Genomic DNA, 23,099 nt, shown 5'->3' on the forward strand with positions numbered 1-23,099 from the left:
TTTCCTGCCTTAAGCATGCTTTACCTGCATCCCATATCTTAGTACCTTGTGCTTTTGTTTTTCATCCATGTCTAAATATATTTTAATTTCCCTTGTGATTTCTTCTTTGATCTACTGGATATTTGGAAGTGTGTTATTTATATACATTTGTGAATATTCTAACTTTCCTTCTGTTACTGCTTTGTAATTTAATTCCCATGTGGTTAAAGAAAACATTTTGTGTGATTTTATCCTTTTATGTTAATTCTATCTTAAGTCTAAGATATGGACTATGTTGAAGAATATTCCATATGCACTTGAAAGGAAACTGTATTCTACTGTAACTGAATGGAGTATTCTTTTAGTGCTCTACTAAGTCTGTTGGTTTATAGTATTTTCCAAGTCCTCTATTTTCTTGTTGATCTTGTACCCAGCTGTTCTATCACTGAACACCTTCTGAGTTTTTAAAATTGATGTAAAGGAGGGTCACCTGGATGGTTCAGCTGGTTAAGTGTGTGACTCTTGATTTTGATTCAGGTCATGCTCTCAGGGTCATAAGATTCAGCCTCTGTCAGACTCCACACTGGGGTCTGCTTAAGATTCTCTCTTCCTCTCCCACCACCCTCCCCTCCCCCTTTTTCTCTCTCTTAAAAAAATTAAAGAGAGTTTTTTTTAAAGGTAATCTAAACTTTATCATTTTATACTCCAAGAAAAACTTAAAAGCCAATTTTTGTTTTGTGGGGGCAAAAGTTACTCTTGCACATATCATAAATATCTTCTATTATAGAAAAACTTCGTAAGACTTTTAAGCCAACTGGCTAAGATAAGAAAAGGGAGGACATTTTTAAAGGGAAAAAAACTTCTACCTAAAAGGGAGAAAAAACAGTTTCTTCTACCTACACCACTGATTTATAATAGAGTTGATATTCTCTGTGGGAAATGGGAACCACATAAAAAGGATATGTTAATAAGCTAGCCAAATAAATATCCATAGAAAAATGTTCTCTACTCAAAAGAGCATTGATAATTATTATTGAATCATTCTCTGACTCAAATCACTTTATCTGGAAAATATACCCAAAAAGTATAGGTGAATACATAATCAATCATGACAATCTGTTATTGAACCTTACTTACATCTAGTTTTTACATGAGATTTTATCATGGGATCTGTGGTAAACTGAATAATGATGTCCCAAATATACCTACATTCCAAACCACTCATGAGTTATTGTATATGGAAAAAGGAAATGTGCAGATACAGTCAGGATAAGGACCCAAAATTGAAGACCCTCTTAATTTTATTCAGGAAGGTCCAATGCAACAATAGTCCCTATAAGAGGGATCTAGAAGGGAGAGTTGGAGAAAGTGATGTGATAACATGTATACAGACTAGAGTGATATACTTTGAATACAGAGAATATAGGTGGCCACCAGAAGCTGAAAAAGACAAGGAAACGCTTTCCCTTCCTAGAGCAGCCAGAAGGAACCAGCCCTGTTTACTTTAGCCCAGTAACACTAACCTTGGACCTCAAACCCCTAGAACTGTGAGAGAATAAATTTGTGTTGTTCTAAGCCATCAAATTAATGGCAATTTTCTACAACAGGAAGAGGAAATCAATTTGGCATCCTAATGAAATGTTTATCAAACTTGGTACACATCAGAATCATTTGGGCAATGTGTTATACACATCCTTGGAGTCGAATCCTAGAAATTCTGATTTTCTAGATATGTGATGAGACACAGAAATCTAAACTTTCTAAGAACCTTCTCAGATGCTTGTGCTGCAAACTAGAATACAAGTCATAAAAAGAATGGTTGGGGAAAACTCACTGCTTCAAATAGTTTGTTGCTATAGCAAATTACCACAAACCCAAAATCTTAAGACCATAGAAATATATTCCTTCATAGTTTGGAAAATCAGAAATCCAAAATCTGTCCTACTGAGCCAAAATCAAAGTGTTCTCAGGGCCACCCACATTCCCTCTGGAACTTCCAGGAATTTGTTCCTTGCCTCCTCAGGCATACGGTGGCTGCTGGCATTCCCTGACTTGCAGCCACATCAGTCTTTGCCTCTGTGGTCACAATTCCTCCTGTTTGTGTATATCTAATCGCCTTAGCCTCTCTCCTGCAAAGTTACCTGCAAATGGAATTAGGGGCCATCTGGATAATCCAGGACAATCTGCTCATCTTAAAATCCCTAGTTTAATCACCTCTAAAAAAAATCCCCTTTTCTTATAAGGTATCACAATTTCCAGGACCTACGTAAGATCTGACATCTCCAAGTGGCCATCGTTCAGCCTACCACACTGCCTTAAGTGCCCTTCAAGGCTATTGAAGGATGAAGACAAAAGAGCTAAAGCAAACTTTCCAAAAATACAAGACTAAAAAGCTTTTTATATTCGATTCCCCTCTTGACTCTTTACAAATTATAATTATACTATTATAAAAGCCAGTCTCACTGCAGTATTCTGATGATCAATACATCTATAATAAAGCAGGAATTGGAGAGGATCATAATAAAATACCATGGATATGTCAATAAATTTTATAGTTTCTCCAAGTCCTGAAAACTACTTCAAAGAATTTTCCACATAAATGATTAAAAAGTGCTGATCTAAAGAACTTTGGGAGTGGTTTGGCCTCTAAAGAATTTGGAAACACATTTTGAAATTCCACAGTTGCACCATAAAATCCTTACTAATCAAATAATTCCTTTACACTATCTCAGAAATCTGACTTCTTTTCCTCCAGTGGTCCTTCAATTAACTTGTAGGACTCAAGGCCATTATTAAACATAAGAAGGACTTAGAAAAGCCTAAAACCTAAACAATAACTACCAAGAGGTACCAAGAATTCTACATATAATGAACAATAAGTGAAGAAAACAGTATCTCATTAATATCAGTTCTTTCATTGCCTCAATACATCAATGCAGGTCCTATAAGTTGACTTTAAGCAAATGGCTTAGTTTTGATGTTTAAATATTTGTTTTATCTGAAGTCTAAATCTAAATCTTATAGTCATACCATCTTCTAATTAGTCACACAGTATAGGAATCTCATATAAAAACTACCACCCTTGAACTATCATGCAAAGACCACTACAACTGGTTAACATTCCTTGCAGTATGCTTATTTTATTTATGCAGAAAGTAGAAGAAACAAAGTAATGAATATTTTAAGTACCAGGGAGACCCCAGTTCATATCATCAAATACCCCATCATTTGCCCAAAATCCTACTAACTTAAGAGTGCTTCAAGCACAAATTGTAATATTAAGGATCTCAGACTAATAATATCCCCAGATGCCTAGCAGAAACAACAGCAAATCCTTTCTGGAGTAATCAAACTTTATCCTAGGCCTCAAATAACTATGACATACTCCAAGGGATATAAGGACCTTGTGGTCAAAAGTACTTAAACACACATGGAAACAACGCAGCATGCCTGAAAACGGACAGAATCTTTAAAAAAAAAAAAAGATTTTATTTATTTATTCATGAGAGACACACATAGAGAGAGGGGCAGAGACACAGGCAGAGGAAGAAGTAGGCTCCATGCAGGGAGTCTGATGTGGACTCAATCCCAGGACTCCAGGATCATGCCCTGGGCCGAAGGCAGGTGCCAAACCAGAGCCACCCAGGGATCCCCAAAACTGACAGAAATTAAAGAGATGAAAGAAATCTATAAGGATTTTAGAAACTGGAATAATCAGACATAGACTCTAACTATTTACTTTGTTTAAAGAAATGTTAAGGACAATCTTGAAAGTATATGCAAGACACAGGAAGTCATAAAGAACAAACAATTAGCTGGAAGCTAACTGAATACAACTTCTATAGATAAAAAAGCCACTGAGCTTTTTTAAAGTTTAATTCAAATATAGTTCACAATTTACCATTTACAATTCACTAGTGTATTCAGAGTTGTGCAACCATCACCAAAATCCAGTTTTTAAAACATTTTCATCACCTCCACAAAAACCCTATACCCCTAAAGCCATTATCCCTCAACTTCATTTTTCTTACATCCCTAGGAAACCACTAATCTACTTTGCTTCTATAGATTTGCCTACTCTGGACATTTCATATAAATAGAATCATACAACACCTGGTCATTTGTGACTGGCTTCTTTCACTTGTCATATATTTTCAAGGTTGCTCTGTGTTGTACCGTTTCTCAGCATTTGCTTCCTTTTCATTGCTGAATAATGTTCTATGATATCCATATATCAAATACGTTTAACACTTCACCAGTTGATGGGCATATAGGTTGTTTCTAGCTGTTAACTATTAGGAATAATGATGCTATGTACATTGGTGTACAAATCTTTGTGTGTCTTCCTTTCTATTGAGTAAACACCCAGAAGTATAATTGCTGTATTATATGGTAATTCTATACTGAACCTTTGATTATCAAATTTTGCTTCACATAAATTACACCATTTGACATTCAATATCAGCAAAACAGGGTTCCAATTCCTCCACATCCTCATCACTTCCTATTTTTCTATTTCTGGGATTATAGTAATCCTAGTGAGTAATATCCCACTGTGGTTTTGATTTACATTTCCAATGATGTTGACTATCATTTAGACCAGTGGTTTTCATGATTTATAGTCACTAGTAGGGCTTATAAACTTGGAAACCCATGCATATTAATGTTCTCTATGAGTAGAATTCATTGGCATTGAGTATAATTACAATGTTGTACAAACATCAACACTCCATTCCTAAAACTTTTTTATGATCCTAGAAAGAAATTCTGTACACACTAAAAATAATTCTGTATTTCCCTTTACGCCAAAACTTGGTAACTACTACTGTCTGCGTCTATGAATCTGTCTACGCTGGGTATCTCTAAGTAGAATCAAACAGTATTCATTTTGTGTCTGGCTTATTTCACTTATCATGGTATCTTTGGGATTCATTAATATTGTAAACTGTCAGCATTTCCTTTCTTTTTAAGACTAATATCCCATGGTATGTACGTATGTGTGTGTGTATATATAATAACATTGTATTCATCTATTAATTAATTCATTAATGGACATTGGGATTACTTCTACCTTTATAGCTATTGGGAATAATTCTGCTATGCAAACATGAGTGTGCAAGTATCGGTTTAAGTTCCTGCTTTCAATTATTTGGCGTATACATCTAGAAGTGGAGTTGATGGATCATTATGGAAATAGTTCTGTTTAACTCTGAGGAATGGCCACACTGCTTTACCCATAGCAGCTGTACCATTTTACACTACCACCAGCAATGCTCCAGGGTTATAATTTCTCCACTTCCTTGCCAATACTTGCTTTTTCTCTTGTTTTTGACAATAGGAATCTTATTAAGTGTGAAATGGTATCTTGTGCTTTGATGTTGGCATTTCCATAATAAACAGTGATGATGTAGAGCATCTTTTCATGTGCTTTTGGCCATTTGTACATATTCTTTGGAGAAATGTCTATTTAAGTCCTTCACCTGTTTTCCAATTGTGTTGAGTTATACTGTTCCTGAGTTGTAGAAGTTCTTTATATATTCTGGTTATTAATCCATTCGCAGATACAGGATTTTAAAATATTTTCTGTCTTTTCATGTACTCCATTTTTACATGCCTTAAAACACTATATGGACTTTAATATTGACTTATGTTAAAATCAAACTAATGTTTACTGATTAAAAAATTAAATAACAAACTAATGAATATTGGGGGGATAGGTTAAAATAGCTTATGGGCACTAAGGAGTATACTTGTGATGAGCTCCAGGTGTTGTATGGAAGCGTTGAATCACTATATCTTACACCATACTGTATTAAAAATATTACACTGTATCATAACTAACTGAAATTTAAATAAAAACTTAAAAAAACTAAGTATCCAAATTTTAAAACATGAAGTGTTTACTGAAGGCAGAGGCTTACATGTAAATATAAACTTCTGATAACTGATGATAAATGGAAGACTGCAGGATTATACTGAAAAAAGGAACAAAAGAAAATTAAGAGGACTTTAAAATTCATGAAAACTCAGCTTCTTACGACGTTAATTCTATAAATATTAAATATATTATAAATTATTACTACTAATATTAACATAAACTGTTCCTAATATAAAAAGCAAAATTTAAGGGAACTTCTTAAAACTAAATAGAATCTAGAAAGAGACAAATATAGAAACAAAAGAAATTTTACAATGTGTAACAGAAAAACACCAAGCATTTTAAATGCAAGAGAAATATGCAGGTGACATTTCAGGAGAAAAACTGTAGCCTTTAACATAACCCACCTGGCCTTTTATGGAAGGTTTTTTTCAAAAGGAGTATTAAATCAGGTTATGCTACTTTAAGGAAACTAAAACACATTTAATTGAGTGGAGCCCCAAACATTTTCACTACTAAAAGATTCATGACACCAGATGATAATTTGACAGATATACTTTTTAGAAAGAGTTAAGAGGCAGAGTAATAGGGGGATCCTATGCTTGCCTCCTCCAATGAAAACACCTAGATAAATATGAAACCATTCTGAACACTGAGGAAATCGATCTGAGGACTGAGAGAATAAACTGCAAAACTAGAGAGAAAAGAGGCCACCCACATCATGGACATTAGGAGGTAAGGAGACGTGATTTAGAGGAGAAAAGAACTGCTGCTGCTGCAGAGGGGAGGAAGCCCAGATCAGGAAAAGAGAAAAAGAGAGAGAGACAGACATTAAGAAACAAGAGAAACACTTCCCCAAAACCACTGATACAGAAAATGAGAGGGGTTAATTATCACAAGTATTTACAAGTGGTAGAGGAGCACAAAGTCTGAAGTTTAGTTTAGAAAGTCTGTGCCATCATTGGGGTGGAAACTGGCTAGCAAAAAGGTGTTCTTGTGGAGAAGGAAGGCAGAAGCCAGGGAGCAGAAGTGTAATCTGAGGATCCCCCGGCTTGCAAGTAGGAAACAGTTCTCTTTCTTGGAGAGCATTTGGGAGAATGAAACTGCTTCTATGTTGACAAAAGAGGAGCAGCCAGGTGCCAATGTGTTGCCACATTATTTATCATAGGAATAGAGACATCTGGGATCCCTGGGTGGCGCAGCGGTTTGGCGCCTGCCTTTGGCCCAGGGCGCGATCCTGGAGACCCGGGATCAAATCCCACATCAGGCTCCCGGTGCACGGAGCCTGCTTCTCCCTCTGCCTATGTCTCTGCCTCTCTCTCTCTCTCTCTGTGACTATCATAAATAAATAAAAATAAAAATTAAAATTAAAAAAAAAAAAAAAGGAATAGAGACATCTGCTGAGGGCAGCTAACCTGCTTCTTGCTGTGCTTTAAGATAAACTCTAAGCCCTTGCATATCCCTGTAACTACCCTTCTGTGACAAAGCAGCATCAGCCACAGTGCAGTAAGACCTTTTTCTAGAAGATCAGTGCAGGTCCATGCATCCTGGGGTACTTAAAATTTTGAAATATTGAAACCCAGTCTGTGTGCCTGTGATAAAACACAGGAGCATGGCACCACCAGGTGGGCAGACGCTCAGACACAGACAGGGTGAAGGCATACAACTCAGGAAAACATGGGACAAACGAGGGGAGTTTGTTCACTCTACTACAAGGGCTTCCTGAACATTGGGAGGTACGAACTTCCCTCTCTGGGGATGAGAGAAATGACTGAAAATATTTTTACTTTTACCCCTGACCACCAGCACAAACAAATTTCAGTGAGCAACATAGTGACAACAGTGTAGGCTTAAACTGCTTACACCAAACCCCAGATTTCTGCGCTCTGCAGGTGGTTTTTCTTTCTTTTTTTTCTTTGCTAGGACAAGTGTACCTAAGACTCAGAGCAGGAGCGTCACCCCTCTACCACCACCACCAGAAACCCAGCACAAACCCTCCAAATGCACCAAGTCTCTTGGCCATAGAATACTGCAAAGCTTCAGCTCTAAGGGAAATAGGAACTAGATTTTTTGAACAAGTAGACCAAAAAAAAAAAAAAAACTAGTTAAAACTCACCACACACTGGACAAGGTCCAAACACTCCCTATTGCAGGCAAGGACAAAACTCTGCAGTTTCTCATTTTAGACCTGAGGGAAAGAGCAGCCAAAACATAATAGCAGTGTAGACCAGAAACACTTCCTGAAGCACCAGGCCCTGGACAGTATATGAATGCTTCATAACAAAGCAATTACTCTCAAGAGTGGGAAACAGAATAGGCTTTCCTAACACACAGAAGATAAAGACTGAGACAAAATGCCAAAGTGGAAGAATTCATCCTAAAACAAAGAAAAAGAAGAGGTCACAGGCAGGGATCTAATTAAAACAGATATAAGTAATATGCCTGAACCAGAATTTAAACCAACAATTATAAGAATACTAACTGGGCTTGAGAAAAGAATAGAAGACACCATGGAGTCCCTTAACACAGAGATAAAAGACCTAAAAATTAGCCATGCCAAAATAAAAAATGCTATAACTGAAATGCAAAACCAACTGGACATAATGACCAGAAGGATGGAAAAAGAACAAATAAGTGATACAGAAAATAAAATTATGAAAATAATGAAGCTGAAGAGGGAAAGAAATCATGAATGTACACATAGGGAAATGTTAAACTCCATAAAGCGTAATAACAATAGTATCATAGGAGTTCCATAAGAAGAAGAAAGAGAAACAGGAGTAGGTTTATTTAAGCAAATTATAGCTAAAAATTTCCCTAATCTGGGGAAGGAAAGAGACATCCATATGCAGAAGGCACAGAGAACTCCTATAAAAAATCAACAAAAGCAAAGCAACACCAAGACATATCATAGTAAAATTTGTAAAGTAAAATACAGTGAGTAAGGAAAAAATCCTAAAAAATAGTAGCAGAAAAGAAATCTTTAGGATGCTTAAGTGGTTCAGTTAGTTGAGCATCCAAAACTTGATTTTGGATTGGTTCATGATCTCAACAGACACTGAGCTCTGCACTTCAATGGAGAATCTACTTGATATTTTCTCTTTCTCTCTCCCTCTCCGCCTACCTCCATTCTCTCTCTCAGATAAATAGAACTTTTTTAAAAAAGAAAAAGAAATCCCTAATGTAAAAAGGGAAGACAAAGGGAGCAGCACATCCATCCAGAGAAATTTGGCAGGCTAGAAGATACTGGCATAATACATTCAACGTGCTGAATAGTAAAAAGATGCAACCAAATATACTTTAGCAAGGCTTTCATTCAGAACAAAAGGAGAGATAAAAACGTTCCCAAAGTTAAAGGGGGTTTAAGACTACTACACCAGCCTTGCAAGAAATATTAAAAGGGATACTTTGAGGAAGAAAAACTAAAAGCAACAAAGACTACAATGGAACAGAGAAAATCTCCAGAGACACAGAACTACATTTAATACAATGGCACTAAATTAGCATCTATCAATAATCACTGTGAATGTAAATAGGCGAAATGCTCCAATCCAAAGACACAGGATGTCAGAATGGATGTTTTTTAAAGATTTTATTTATTTATTCATTGAGACACAGAGAGAGAATGAGAGGCAGAGACACAGGCAGAGGGAGAAGCAGGCTCCATGCAGAGAGCCCGACATGGGACTCAATCCAGGGTCTCCAGAATCACGCCCTGGGCTGCAGGCGGTGCTAAACCGCTGCGCCACGGGGGCTGCCCTGTCAGAATGGATTTTAAAAAATCCAAGATCCATCTATAGGCTGCCTACAGGAGACTCACTGTAGACCTAAAGACACCTGAAGATTGAAACTGAGGGGACTGAAAAATATTTACCATGCAAATGGATGTCAAAAGGAAGCCAGAGTAGCAATACTTACATCAGACAAACTAGATTTTAAACCAAAGAATGCAACAAGAGATGAAGAGGGGTACTGTATCATGATAAAGGGGTGTATCCAACAAGGAGATACAACAATTTTAAGTATTTATGTCCCCAATCTGGGAGAACCCAAATATAAAAATCAGTAACAAACATAAAGAAACTCATTGATAACAATACGATAATAGTAAGGGACTTTAAAACCCCACTGAAAAGGAGACTCGGTGTCCATCGAAAGATGAATGGATAAAGAAGATGTGGTTTATGTATACAATGGAATATTACTCAGCCATTAGAAACGACAAATACCCACCATTTGCTTCAACATGGATGGAACTGGAGGGTATTATGCTGAGTGAAGTAAGTCAATCAGAGAAGGACAAACATTGTATGTTCTCATTCATTTGGGGAATATAAATAATAGTGAAAGGGAATATAAGGGAAGGGAGAAGAAATGTGTGGGAAATATCAGAAAGGGAGACAGAACACGAAGACTCCTAACTCTGGGAAACGAACTAGGGGTGGTGGAAGGGGAGGAGGGCAGGGGGTGGGGGTGAATGGGTGACGGACACTGAGGGGGGCACTTGATGGGATGAGCACTGGGTGTTATTCTGTTTGTTGGTAAACTGAACACCAATAAAAAATAAATTTATTATTAATAAAAATAATAAATAAATAAATAAATAAATAAAACCCCACTGACAGCAATGGACAGATCACCTGAGCAGAAAATGAAGGAAACAATGGCTCTAAATGACACACTGGACCAGATGGACTTAGATGTATTCAGAACATTTCATCCTAAAGCAGGGGAATATACATTCTATTCCAGTGCACAGGGAACATTATCCAGAATAGAACACATGCTAGGTCACAAATCAGGCCTCAAGAAGTACAAAAGATTAAGATCATACCGCACATATTTTCTGCTCACAATGCTATGAAACTTGAAATCAAATACAAGAAAATATTTGGAAAGACTACAAATACATGGAGATTAAAGAACATGCTACTAAAGAATGATTGAGTAAACCAGGAAATTAAGAAAAAAGAAATACACGGAAGCAAATGAAAATGAAAACATGACAGTCCAAAATCTTTCAGATGCAGTAAAAATAGTCATAGAAGGGAAGTATACATCAAAACAGGCCTACCTGAAGAAGCAAGAAAAGTCTCAAGTACAAAACCTAACCTTGCACCTAAAAGACCTAGAAAAGAAACAGCAAATTAAACATAAAGCCAGTAGCAGGGAAATGATAAATACTAGAGCAGAAATAAATGATATAGAAACAAAAAAGAACAGAACAGATGAATTAAACCAGGATATATTTGAAAAAATTAATAAAATTTATAAATCTCTAGCCAGAATTATTCAAAAAGAAAAGAGAAAGGACCCAAATAAAGAAAATTATAAGTGAGAGAGGAGAAATTACAACCACTACTACAATAATAAAATTATAAGAGAATATTATGAAAAAAGTATATGCCAGAAATTGGGCAATCTGGAAGAAATGAATAAATTCCTAGGAACATAAACTATCAAAACCAAAACAGGAACAAATAGAAAATTTGAACAGATCAAACATAGCAAAGAAATTCAATCAGTTGGGGATCCTTGGGTGGCTCAGCGGTTTAGCGCCTGCCTTCAGCCCAGGGCACAATCCTGGAGACCTGGGATCGAGTCCCACATCGGGCTCCCTGCATGGAGCCTGCTTCTCCATCTGCCTGTGTCTCTGCCTCTCTGTGTATCTCCTGAATAAATTAATAAAATAAAAAAAATAAAAATAAATAAATAAAAATTCAATCAGTAATCAAAGAACTCCACCCTCCAAAAAAGTCTAGGGTTAGATGGCTTCCCAAGGGAATTCTACTAAACATTTAAGGAAAATCAATACCTATTCTTCTGAAACTAGTCCAAAAAACAGAAATGGAAGGAAAACTTCCAAACCCATTCTAGGAGTCCCACATTACCCTGCTTCCAAAACAAGACAGACTCCACTAAAGAAAAACGTACAAGCCAATATCCCTGATGAACACGGATATAAAAATTCTCAGCAAAATACTAGCATATGGAATCCAACAGTACATTCAAAGAATCATTCACAATGATCAAGTGGGATTTATTCCTGGGCTACAAGAATGGTTCAATATTCACTGATTGATTTGAATCAATCAATGTGATACAACACATCAATAAAAGAAATGATAGGAACCATGTGATTCTCTCAATAGATGCACAAGAAGCATTTGACACAATACAGCATACATTCTTGATAAAAACCCTCAACAAAGGAGGGATACAGGGGTGCCTGAGTGGCTCAGTGGTTGAGAGTCTGCCTTCAGCTCAGGGTGTGATCCCAGGGTCATGGGATCAAGACCCACATCGGGCTCCACATCCCTGCTCCACAGGGAGCCTGCTTCTCCCTCTGCCTATGTCTCTGCCTCTCTCAGTGTATGTCTCATGAATAAATAAATAAAATATTTTTAAAAAAGCAAAGGAGGGATACAGGAAACATACTTCAACATCATAAAGGTCATATAGGAAAGACTTACAGCTCATATCATCTTCAAATAGGAAATACTGAGAGCTTTTCCTCTAAGTTTGGGAATAAGAGAGGGATGTGCACTCTCACCATTAACATAGTACTGGAAGTCCTAGCCTCCAAATGAGACAACAAAAAGAAATAAAAGGCATCGAAACTGGCAAGAAGTCAAACTTTCACTGTTCACAGATATCATGATACTCTAAGAGAAAATCCAAAAGACTCCACCAAAAAATTGCTAGAACTAATACATGAATTCAGCAAAGTCACAGGATACAAAATCAACATACAGAAATCTGTTGCATTTCTATACAACAATAATGACGCAGCAGAAAGAGAAATCAAGAAATCAATCCCAGTGATGAATGAGCAAAAGAAAAAACCTAGGAATAAACCTAAGCAAAGAGGTAAAAGATACACTACACTGTACTCTGAAAACTATAGGACTTATGAAAGAAATTGAAGAGGACACAAAGAAACAGATAAACATTCCATGCTTATGGATTAGAAGAACAAACATCATTAAAATGTCTATACTGGGGCATCTGGGTGGCTCAGTCAATTAAGTGTCTGCCTTAGGCTCAGGTCATGACCCCAGAGTCCTTGGATGGAGCCCCACACTGGCTCCCTGCTCAGACAGAAATCAGCTTCACTCTCTGCCCCTCCTCTGCTTGTGTGCACTCTCTCTCTCTCTCAAAAAATAAATAAAATCTTAAAAATTAATAATGATAAAATAAAATTTCTGTACTACCAAAAGCGATCTACACACTTAGTGCAATCCCTATCGAAATACCACCAGCGGTTTTCACTAAACTAGAATAAATAATCCTAAAATGTGTATGGAACCACAAAAGACCCTGAACAGCCAAAATAATCCTGAAAAAGAAAAGCAAGGCTAGAGGTATCACAATTCTGGACTTCAAGCTATATGACAAAGCTGAAGTCAACAAGACGGCATGGTACTGGCATAAAAAAAGATACAAAGATCAATGGAACAGAATAGAAAACCTACAAATGGACCCAAAACTGTATGTTCAAGTAATCTTAGACAAAGCCAGAAAGAACATCCAATGAAAAAAAGACAGTCTCATCCACAAATGGTGTTGGGAAAACTGGACAGCAACATGCAGAAGAATGAACCTAGACCACTTTCCTATACCATGTACACAAGTAAATTCACAAAGGATGAAAGACCTAAATGTGAGACAGGAAACTATTACAATACTAGGAAAGAACACAGGCAGCAACCTATTTGACCTTGGCTGTGGCAACTTCTTACTAGACACGTCTCTGGACATAAGGGAAACAAAAGCAAACATGAACAATTGGGACTTCATGAAGATAAAAGGCTTCCTGGGCATCTGGATGGCTCAGTCAGCTATGTGTTCAACTCTGGGTTTTGGCTCAGGTCATGATCTCAGGATCATGAGATGAAGCTTTGTGTCAGGCTCCATGCTCAGCATGGAGTCTGCTTGGGATTTTCTCTCTTCCTCTCCCTTGGCCTCCCCCCCGCTCAAGTTTTTTCTCGTTCTCTCAAAAATAAATAAAGAAATCTTGTTTAAAAAAATATTAAAAGTTTCTGCACAGTGAAGGAAACAATCAACAAATCTAAAAAAGGGAAGCCTATGGAATGGGAGAAAATATCTGCAAATGACATATCTGATAAAGGGGTAGTATCCAAAATCTATAAAGAACTTACAATCAAACTCAACACCCCAAAAGACAAATAACTCTGTGAAGAAATGGGCAGAATGAATGAATGAATATTTTTCCCAAGAAGACACCTAAATGGCTAACAGACACATGAAAAGATGCTTAATATCACACATCATTAGAAAAATACAAATCAAAACCACGATGAGATTCTACCTTACACCTGTCAGAATGACTAAAATTAACAACTCAGGCAACAACAGACGTTGGCAAGGATGCAGAGAAAGGGGACCCCTCTTACACTGCTGGTGGGATTGTCAGCTGGTGCAGTGACTCTAGAAAACAGTATGAAGGTAGAACTATCCTATAACCTAGCAATTAAACTATTATGTATTTACCCAAAGGATACAAAATACTAATTTGAAGGGGGCATGTGCACCTCGATCTTTATAGCAGCATTATCATTGGTAGCCAAACATCCATCAATTGATGAATGGATAAAGAAGAGACAGTGTCCATATACAATGGTATTACTTACCCATAATAAAGAATAAAATTTTACCATCTTCAAGGATGTGGATTCAGCTAGAGTGTATTGTGCTAAGCGAAATAAGTTAGAGAAAAATAAATACTATGATTTTACTCATGTGGAACTTACAAAATAAAATAGGTGAACATGGGGCAGGGAAAGAATAAAAAACAGGAAGGCAAATAATAAGAGACTCTTAACTACAGAGAAGAAACTGAGGGTTGCTGGAGGGGAGGTGATTGAGGGAAGGGCTAAATGGGTGATTGAGTACTAAGGAGAGCACTTGTTTTGATGAGCACTGGATATTACACTAAGTTCTACTTCTGAAACCAATATTCTAGTATATGTTAACTAGAATTTATATAAAAACTTTTTAAAACAATTATATTTTTCAGAGTTTAGAAGCTTTTAATTATTAGTACTTTAGACATTTGATATCAAATAAAATCACAAAGAATGAGGCCTCCTTAATTCTTAAATAATGCACTTGCTTCAGAACTGTACACTTTAAGATCTATACATGAGCTATTAATATTTTACTGTTGGTTATTAAAGACAAGTGATTCTCTAATATTTGAAAACACTGTAGCTGGTATTTTCTCTATGATAGAACAAAATTTTAAATGGAAAAAATATTAAATGACCAAAGCTAGTATACTTTATTACTCAGATATTAATGAAAGATAGGTCTGGACATCTCTCTGTTTAACAACACAGTAGCTTTCTTATTGGGATAACTACATTTGGTTACTTAATTATGTCTCCAATTTTTGTCATTCAAAACATAATGGTACAATAAATATAACAGCTTCTGACTGATGTACAAATGAAAATGTATGCCTAATTATAATGATTTTCTTCCAAAAGTCACTAAAAATCTGTGTTTATAAAACAGAAAAAAAAGGAGTTCTGTAAAATACTAACATTCAATTTTTTTTTTCTTAAAGATTTTATTTATTTACTCGTGAGAGACAGAGAGAGAGAGAGAGAGAGAGAGAGAGAGGCAGAGACACAGGCAGAGGGAGAAGCAGGCTCCATGCAGGGAGCCAGATATGGGACTTGATCCTGCGTCTCCAGGACCACGCCCTGGGCTGAAGGCAGCGCTAAACCGCTGAGCCACCCGGGCTGCCCTCAAATTTTTTTCCCCAAAGCAAATTCTTGAGGACGATCAATATTATTCTGTTATCTAAAATGCACTGCTGTTGGGACACCTGGGTGGCTCAGTGGTTGAGTATCTGCTCAGGGAATGATCCCGGGTTCCTGGGATCAAGTCCCACATCAGGCTCCCATAGGGAGCCTGTTTCTCCCTCCACCTATGTCTCTGCCTGTCTCTCATGAATAAATAAATAAAACAATCTTTGGGGAACTCAGGTGACTCAGTGGTTGGGCATCTGCCTTTGGCTCATGTTGTGACCTCAGGATCCTGGGATCAAGTCCCACATTGGGCTCCCTGCGGGGAGCCTGCTTCTCCCTTTGCCTCTCTTTATGTTTCTCATGAATAAATAAATAAAATATTTTTAAAAAATCTTTAAAAAAATAAAAATAAAAACAAAATGCACTGCTGTTTAAAAAATTAATGAAATTAAAATTAAATGCACTGCTGTTACAAGGTATATCACTGTAACTAGTAATGATATGAAATATGGTATTATTTTAAGATCTCTGTACACACTTCCATCCCCTATGATTTTTTTGGTAATTTATTTTATCCATAATGGCTAATGGGTACTTTATAACCTGTATCCCCTAAATAAACTTCATATATCACTTGGGGAAAGTACCAGAATAAGATGACTTACAAGTAAGAAATCCCACTCCAAAAAGAGGCTAGGTTTTGCTCTGTGAACAGTGACAATCTTCGGCATACAGTCACAGACATACACATACAGACACATGAATTTACTGATGATAAAATAATAACTATTCACTGTATTTTTTAAAAGCCCATAGAAAATAATAAGAAACAATCTAAAAGATCCTCATAATGAATCCATCGAAAGATTTGTTAACATTTTGGGATATTTTAGGCATTTGTATATTTTTTTACTCCAACGTTAAGAGCATAACATATGCCCTGCCTTTCATTTTGCTTCTTTTCCTTCAACTCTTGTCAATTTGATAAATGACAAATGATATCATAGATTTGAATTATATGTCTCATTATTGTGGTTCAATTTTTTAAATAATACACTGGAATTCTATATATTTTCTTTTATGGATTTACTCATACTAATAATTTTCCTAAAATAAAAGCTCTTTACAAATTAAAGGCATTATGCCAATACACTGTGTATGTTTTTTCACCAGTTTGTTCCTTGGTTTACAATTTGGTGTTTTTAAAATTAGAAATATTTTATGCTCTTACAAAACAAACATATCCATTTTATTTAAATGCACAACTGAAAAATAACAATTTACATGGTAAAATTACTAAGACAACATCATTCATCAGAAAAAGAACGTCCTTAGAAGATAAAAACAGTAAGTTTATTTGTTACCTGTTAAGTGATCTAAATAGTACTGATAGAGCTTGCACTGAATAGGAGTCATTCTCACAGCTAACACATATTCATGTTTTGGAGGCAAGAACTTTGTTAATGCTGTATAATCTTTCCTCTGTAATTAACAAGGAAGAGAATGAAATTAGTTAACCTAAATATATGTTGGGAATTGACTGCTCCAAGAATCATCACTACTTACAACTCAAAGATACATATAAATAAATAGGTACTGAACATATAAGAAAACATTTTCTTAAACATATTTACCATTTTTAATCACATAATCCTCATTATATGATTGTAGTTAATATATTTCATATGGTTACACAATATGATAAAGATACTACAACATACCAGGCAGGTTTTAAACAGAAATGGTCATGTGAGTATTTTTTTCAAATTGTCTCCTCTATATAGAAAAAAAAGTGGGTAGGAGTATAGTAAGCAGTGTTAAGAAAATGACCTACTTTAATCAAACACTAAAAGCAATGAATCAATGTCTGATGCAGTCTGGTTTGTCCTTTGAGTAAGTTGTGCCAGTATGCCAGAGGATAACACAACTTTAGGGGAACTGTTTACCCAGTTGAGAAAGCAAGCAATGTATAACTCTTATTACCGTTTAAGTATAGAAACGAGAAAGAACGAACACTAATGTGCTAGGTACAAATGACTACCCAGACCAGGAATATACTGCCTAGATAGTAGCAGCAATACAGAAACAAAGGACTTGCTAGTGTGGCTAACCTGAACAAAAAGGATGACTGCCTTATATGATGGTAGAATATCCAGGGAGAAGGACAGTCTAGCTCATTTGTTACATCTTTGTAGCGACAATTAAACCTAGCATCTGAAGAAAAAGTGCAGACTCTGGGATCTACTAACTACTGGCTCAATCTCTGTATACTTATCTACTCATTAAAACAGGTTCACTAAATACCTGTATGTAAACAGTATTAACTCACTTAGGATAATGTACGACTTCAAAGTAATGAAACTGGTTCTTCAGAATTACATTAAAAATGGATCCCCTATCCCTGGGTGGCGCAGCGGTTTAGCGCCTGCCTTTGGCCCAGGGCGCGATCCTGGAGACCCGGGATCGAATCCCACGTCAGGCTCCCGGTACATGGAGCCTGCTTCTCCCTCTGCCTATGTCTCTGCCTCTCTCTCTCTCTCTCTCTCTCGCTCTGTGTGACTATCATAAATAAATGAAAAAAAATGGATCCCCTCACAATTCATAATTGCCTTTCCTACACTCTTTCAAATAAGTGAGATTCAAGCCACTCTACTATAAAATTAGAATAAGCGTAGGAATTTTTTAATCATAACAGCTATGTTCCTTTTACATACTCCCTATCTTAAAGACAACGAATCTAAACATTAATATATTAAAATATGAAACTATATACATGGCAAATGAATTAATCAATTATGCTCTAAATGGAAGTCTTTTTTTGAAAGTACAAATTTCAGTTTTGAAGACAATGCAAGGAGATTTAACTATAAAACTATAGACTGAAAAAAGGGAGAAAAACACAAAATAATTAAATTCAGAAAACACTGTGGGATTATAATAGAACAAAGTAACAATATTTTCTTATATGGAATGTATTTGTACCTGAACACATCCAGCTAACATCTCATAGAGAATGTGAGCACGCTTTTTCATTACTCTGACATCTACCATGGTAGAATCTGCACATTGACCGTTTTGGATTGGATTTATAAATCGATTCCTGAACTCCTTAATGGATCCCAGCAAATTTTCCTTGATAAAGTTAACCATGCAATGATCTAAGAGAGAAGACATTAGTTCACTAACAATAATAATGGCTAAAAGAAACTAAAAAATTAATAAAATGTTCATGTCAAAAATACATGCATGGAATTATTAGAATTAGGCTAAAAGAAAGAACAGCAAACTGAGTATAGACTAAACATTGGTTATAAACCTAATCTAGAATTGGATTACCTAGGCCAGATGAGATATTCAAATAAAAACCATCCCTAAATTCTAGACATGAATGTTTAAAAACAACACTTAAGAACATTTTATTCTTATTCACTATTCTTTATAACAGATATAGAGTATAATAAGTATCCTATAATTCTAACCATTATTTTATGGTCAGCAAAGGTATCTTGTGGAAAATACATAGATACTGAATCAAAATAATAAAATCAGGTAATAAGCCACCGTATCAAACTTTATATTAACTGATCTAGTTCCAAAAACCCTTAATAGAGTTATCAGCTGCCCTATACTATATAGGACCCCAATGTGAAATGGCATTTCTTTTCACTGTTTCAATACAATTTTATTAGCAGTTATTACATCAAAATTGATATTTATAGGATCCAAAGGACTGTCTTAGAAAATTCTAAAGAACACAATTAGATTTTAACAGTAAGCTAGACTATATTCTCATTATAGCACAGCCCTTAAAAAGTCATGAATAATACTGAGAATTAAGGGCAGTTCAATCAAGAATGAAATGAATTCTCATGTTTTGTTACCCTCTCTAACTCCTAACATGGGGAAACGAACAAGGGGAAATGGAAGGGGAGGTGGGCAGGGGGATGGGGTGATTGGGTGATGGGCACTGAGGAGGGCATGTAACAGGATGAGCACTGGGTGTTATACTGTATGTTGGCAAATCAAACCTCAATAAAAAATATATTAAAAAAAAGAACTAGGGCAGCCCGGGTGGATCAGCGGTTTAGCGCCACCTTCAGTGTCCAGGGTATGATCCCAGAGACCTTTGGAGGCAAGAACTGCTTGCCTGCTTCTCCCTCTGCCTGTGTCACTGCCTCTCTGCCTCTCTGTCTCTCTCTCTCTCTCTCTCTCTGTCTCTCATGAATAAATAAAAAATCTTTAAAAACAATTTAAAAAGAACTAGAAATGAACTCTATATGCAGTTTCACTTAGAGTGACACTTAAAGCAAAGTTCCATGGGAACATACTTATATGGATGTGAATTTCATTGGCAAACACCACTGGTTTGCTTTCTTCACTGTATCCTAATACTCTTCTAACTAATATTTTTTTTTTTTGCAATGTGAAACAGCATTTCTACAAATGGAGTAACAGAAAAAGGTGAAACTGGAACAGATAAAGATAAAATTTAGGTTACAGTGAAATAATAACCAGTTTTACAAATAATAAAAAAGTTACTATACACTAAAGGAATGGAAATAACATAAAAATAAAAAAGCTATTACAATGGATTATAATAGGAAATTTTAATTTGTTATTTGCTGAATAATTCATGTTCCCTCTTAAGTATCACCACACATATGAAAATAAGAGAAATTCACAAGTTATCTAGTGTCATATCATCTGTCCTCAGTCTCAACAAATTCTATGCTGACACAGATTCAACACAGTTCTTCTCCCATCTCCACATTCCTAAAACATTCATACTTGGCATTTCTTTTCATTTTCCTATAGTATCTCCTCTCAAATAAGATGCTGAGTGAAATAAGTCCGTCAGAAAAGGACAATCATCATATGGTTTCACTCATATGTGGAATGTAAGAAATAGTGAAAGGGATTATAAGGGAAAGGAGGTGAACTGAGTGGGAAAAATTAGAGGGGGAGACAAACCATGGGGGACTCCTCTAACTCTGGGAAATAAAGAAAGGATTGTGGAAGGGGAGGTGCGGGGGATGGGGTAACTGGGTGAAAGGGAGGGCACTTGATGGGATGAGCAATGGGTGTTATACTATATGTTGGCAAACTAAATTTAAATTTTAAAAATGTAAAAAAAAGATGTATTTTGTTACAATATCTCCTGGATAGTCACCAATGCATTCATTGGTTGCATTCAAAGCAATCATTAAGACTTCTGAAAATTTTTATAGATTTTAAATGCTATGTTTATATTTGAACATTCAAAATGGCACACCTGTTGATTTATAAAGCATTCCACTTGAAATGTTTGGTATTCTTTCACAGCAGACTAAGATGGACCTACCCAGATCATAGTCAGAGACTATATTAGACAGAAGAAAGGCAAATGGTAAAGTGGCAGAAATGTGTCTGAGGCCATGCCAACTCTACAGCATAACTGGAGATATTAACTCACACTCAATTAGGTTATTTTGAAGTGGTGTTCCTGTTAAAATAATCCTCCTCCTTGACCGTATAGAATTCATAGCTTTTGAAACTGCAGATGCTTCATTTTTCAGAATATGGCCTTCATCACAAACAACAAAGTCTGGGCCTATAAAAATGTATAGAAAAACAACATTTAATTAGTATATAATAAAATTTAAAATGTAATTAAAATTGAATGTGTAATTAATTCATTTAAGCAAATAAGTTAACTCTTTTTTTTAAAGATTTTTATTTATGTATTCATGAGAGACACCGAGAGAGGCAGAGACATAGGCAGAGGGAGGAAAAGCAGGCTCCATACAGGAGCCCAATGTGGGACTTGATCTCAGAACTCTGGGATCACGTCCTGAGCCAAAGGCAGAAGTTCAACCACTGAGCCACCCAGGCATCCCAATAAGTTAACTCTTTAAAGTGCTGCTCTTATGGGAAGATAAAACAATATCCTCATAAGAATAGTCATTTTTTAAAAGATTTTATTTGAGGGATGCCTGGGTGGCTCAGTGGTTGAGCTCCTCCCTTCGGCCCAGGGCATGATCCTGGAGTCGGGGATCGAGTCCCACGTCGGGCTCCCTGTATGAGGCCTGCTTCTCCCTCTGCCTGTGTCTCTGCCTCTCTCTCTCTCTGTCCTTCATGAATAAATAAATAAATTCTTTTTTTTAAAAGATTTTATTTGAGAGGAGCCCAGAGAGAGAGAGCGCACAAGCAAGGCTGAAGTGTATAAGGAGATGGGGAAGCAGACTCCCCACTGAGTAAGGAGCCTGAAATGGGGCTCAACCCCAGGACCCTGAGATCATGACCTGAGCCAAAAGCAGATGCTTAACCAACTGAGCCACTCAGGTGTCCCAAGAATTGTCACATTTTAACTGCTGCTGTATTTGTTGTATTTTGTAATGTGGCATTAACTAGTATTAATTACATCCCAAGAGTAGAGTATTAAAGTACTAGTATAGATGGTACTTAAGATTCTTTTTTTTTTTTCTTTTTCTTTTTTTTATTTATGATAGGCACACAGTGAGAGAGAGAGGCAGAGACATAGGCAGAGGGAGAAGCAGGCTCCATGCACCGGGAGCCTGACGTGGGACTCAATCCCGGGTCTCCAGGATCGCGCCCTGGGCCAAAGGCAGGCGCTAAACCGCTGCGCCACCCAGGGATCCCGGTACTTAAGATTCTTTAAGAATACAAAAATAAACAAAAATAATTTAAAAAAAGTGAGAAGATTCTCCCAACAGATTTAAGGTATTTGAAAAAATAAAATCTTTTTTAATTGGAAAACAGTATCTAAAGATATATTTTAGCACTAGTGTATCAAGTGAACACAAATGCCTAAGACTACTAGCAATTTATATATACATGAAAAGACAAATTTCAAAAGTTACACTTTAAGAAATACTACATAAATCAAAACAGAGGGGCACCTGGGTGGCTCAGTTGGTTAAGTGTCTGCCTTTGGTTCAGGTCATGATCTAAGGGTCCTTGGATAGAGGAGCCATACATCGGGCTCCCTGTTCAGTGGGGAGTCTGCTTTTTCCTCTCCCTTTGTCCCCCACTCTGCCCCAACTCGTGCTCTCTCTCTCTCAATCTCTCTCTTTCTAATAAATAATAAAATATTTTAAAAAATAAATCACAATAGACTCTGGAGTATCTTCCATTTAATTCATTCCAAATAACTAACAATATTTGCAGAGCAGAAAATTTACCTGATAAAAGATAGCTAAATTAATTGTTACATGGCTATGGGGTGGGAGGAGTGGGTGGGAAGAACACTTTCTAAGCTATAAAAGATCTTACAGCTGAGAGTAACTCTTTCAAAGAAATACATATGCTTTATTAAAATAATGTATTATTGTTTTCTAAAGTATCATTTATACACAATTTGCTTGCTGGCTAACATACATACTACTTAAATACTTATTTTGTCAAATTACTCTCCATCTGTTAGGCATTAGGGAAAATTTATCTTCTACATCATTTCAAAAGTA

General features: G+C 36.3%; 1 protein-coding gene across 12 annotated transcripts in view; it reads right to left on the reverse strand.

The window, feature by feature from the left end:
• The window catches only part of ATRX (ATRX chromatin remodeler), a 333,614-nt gene that overhangs the window by 90,270 nt on the left and 220,245 nt on the right, over window positions 1–23,099 (reverse strand). For all 12 annotated transcript variants that reach the window (XM_049107206.1, XM_049107207.1, XM_049107205.1 and 9 more), the window contains 3 exons: window positions 21,089–21,226; window positions 18,619–18,794; window positions 17,001–17,118 (listed from right to left, as the gene is read on the reverse strand). In XM_049107206.1, the coding sequence (XP_048963163.1) occupies window positions 17,001–17,118; window positions 18,619–18,794; window positions 21,089–21,226 (432 nt within the window). The remainder of the gene's footprint in view (window positions 1–17,000; window positions 17,119–18,618; window positions 18,795–21,088; window positions 21,227–23,099) is intronic.

The sequence above is a fragment of the Canis lupus genome, chromosome X, assembly GCF_003254725.2.
Source record: "Canis lupus dingo isolate Sandy chromosome X, ASM325472v2, whole genome shotgun sequence".
NCBI classification, from domain to species: Eukaryota; Metazoa; Chordata; class Mammalia; order Carnivora; family Canidae; genus Canis; species Canis lupus.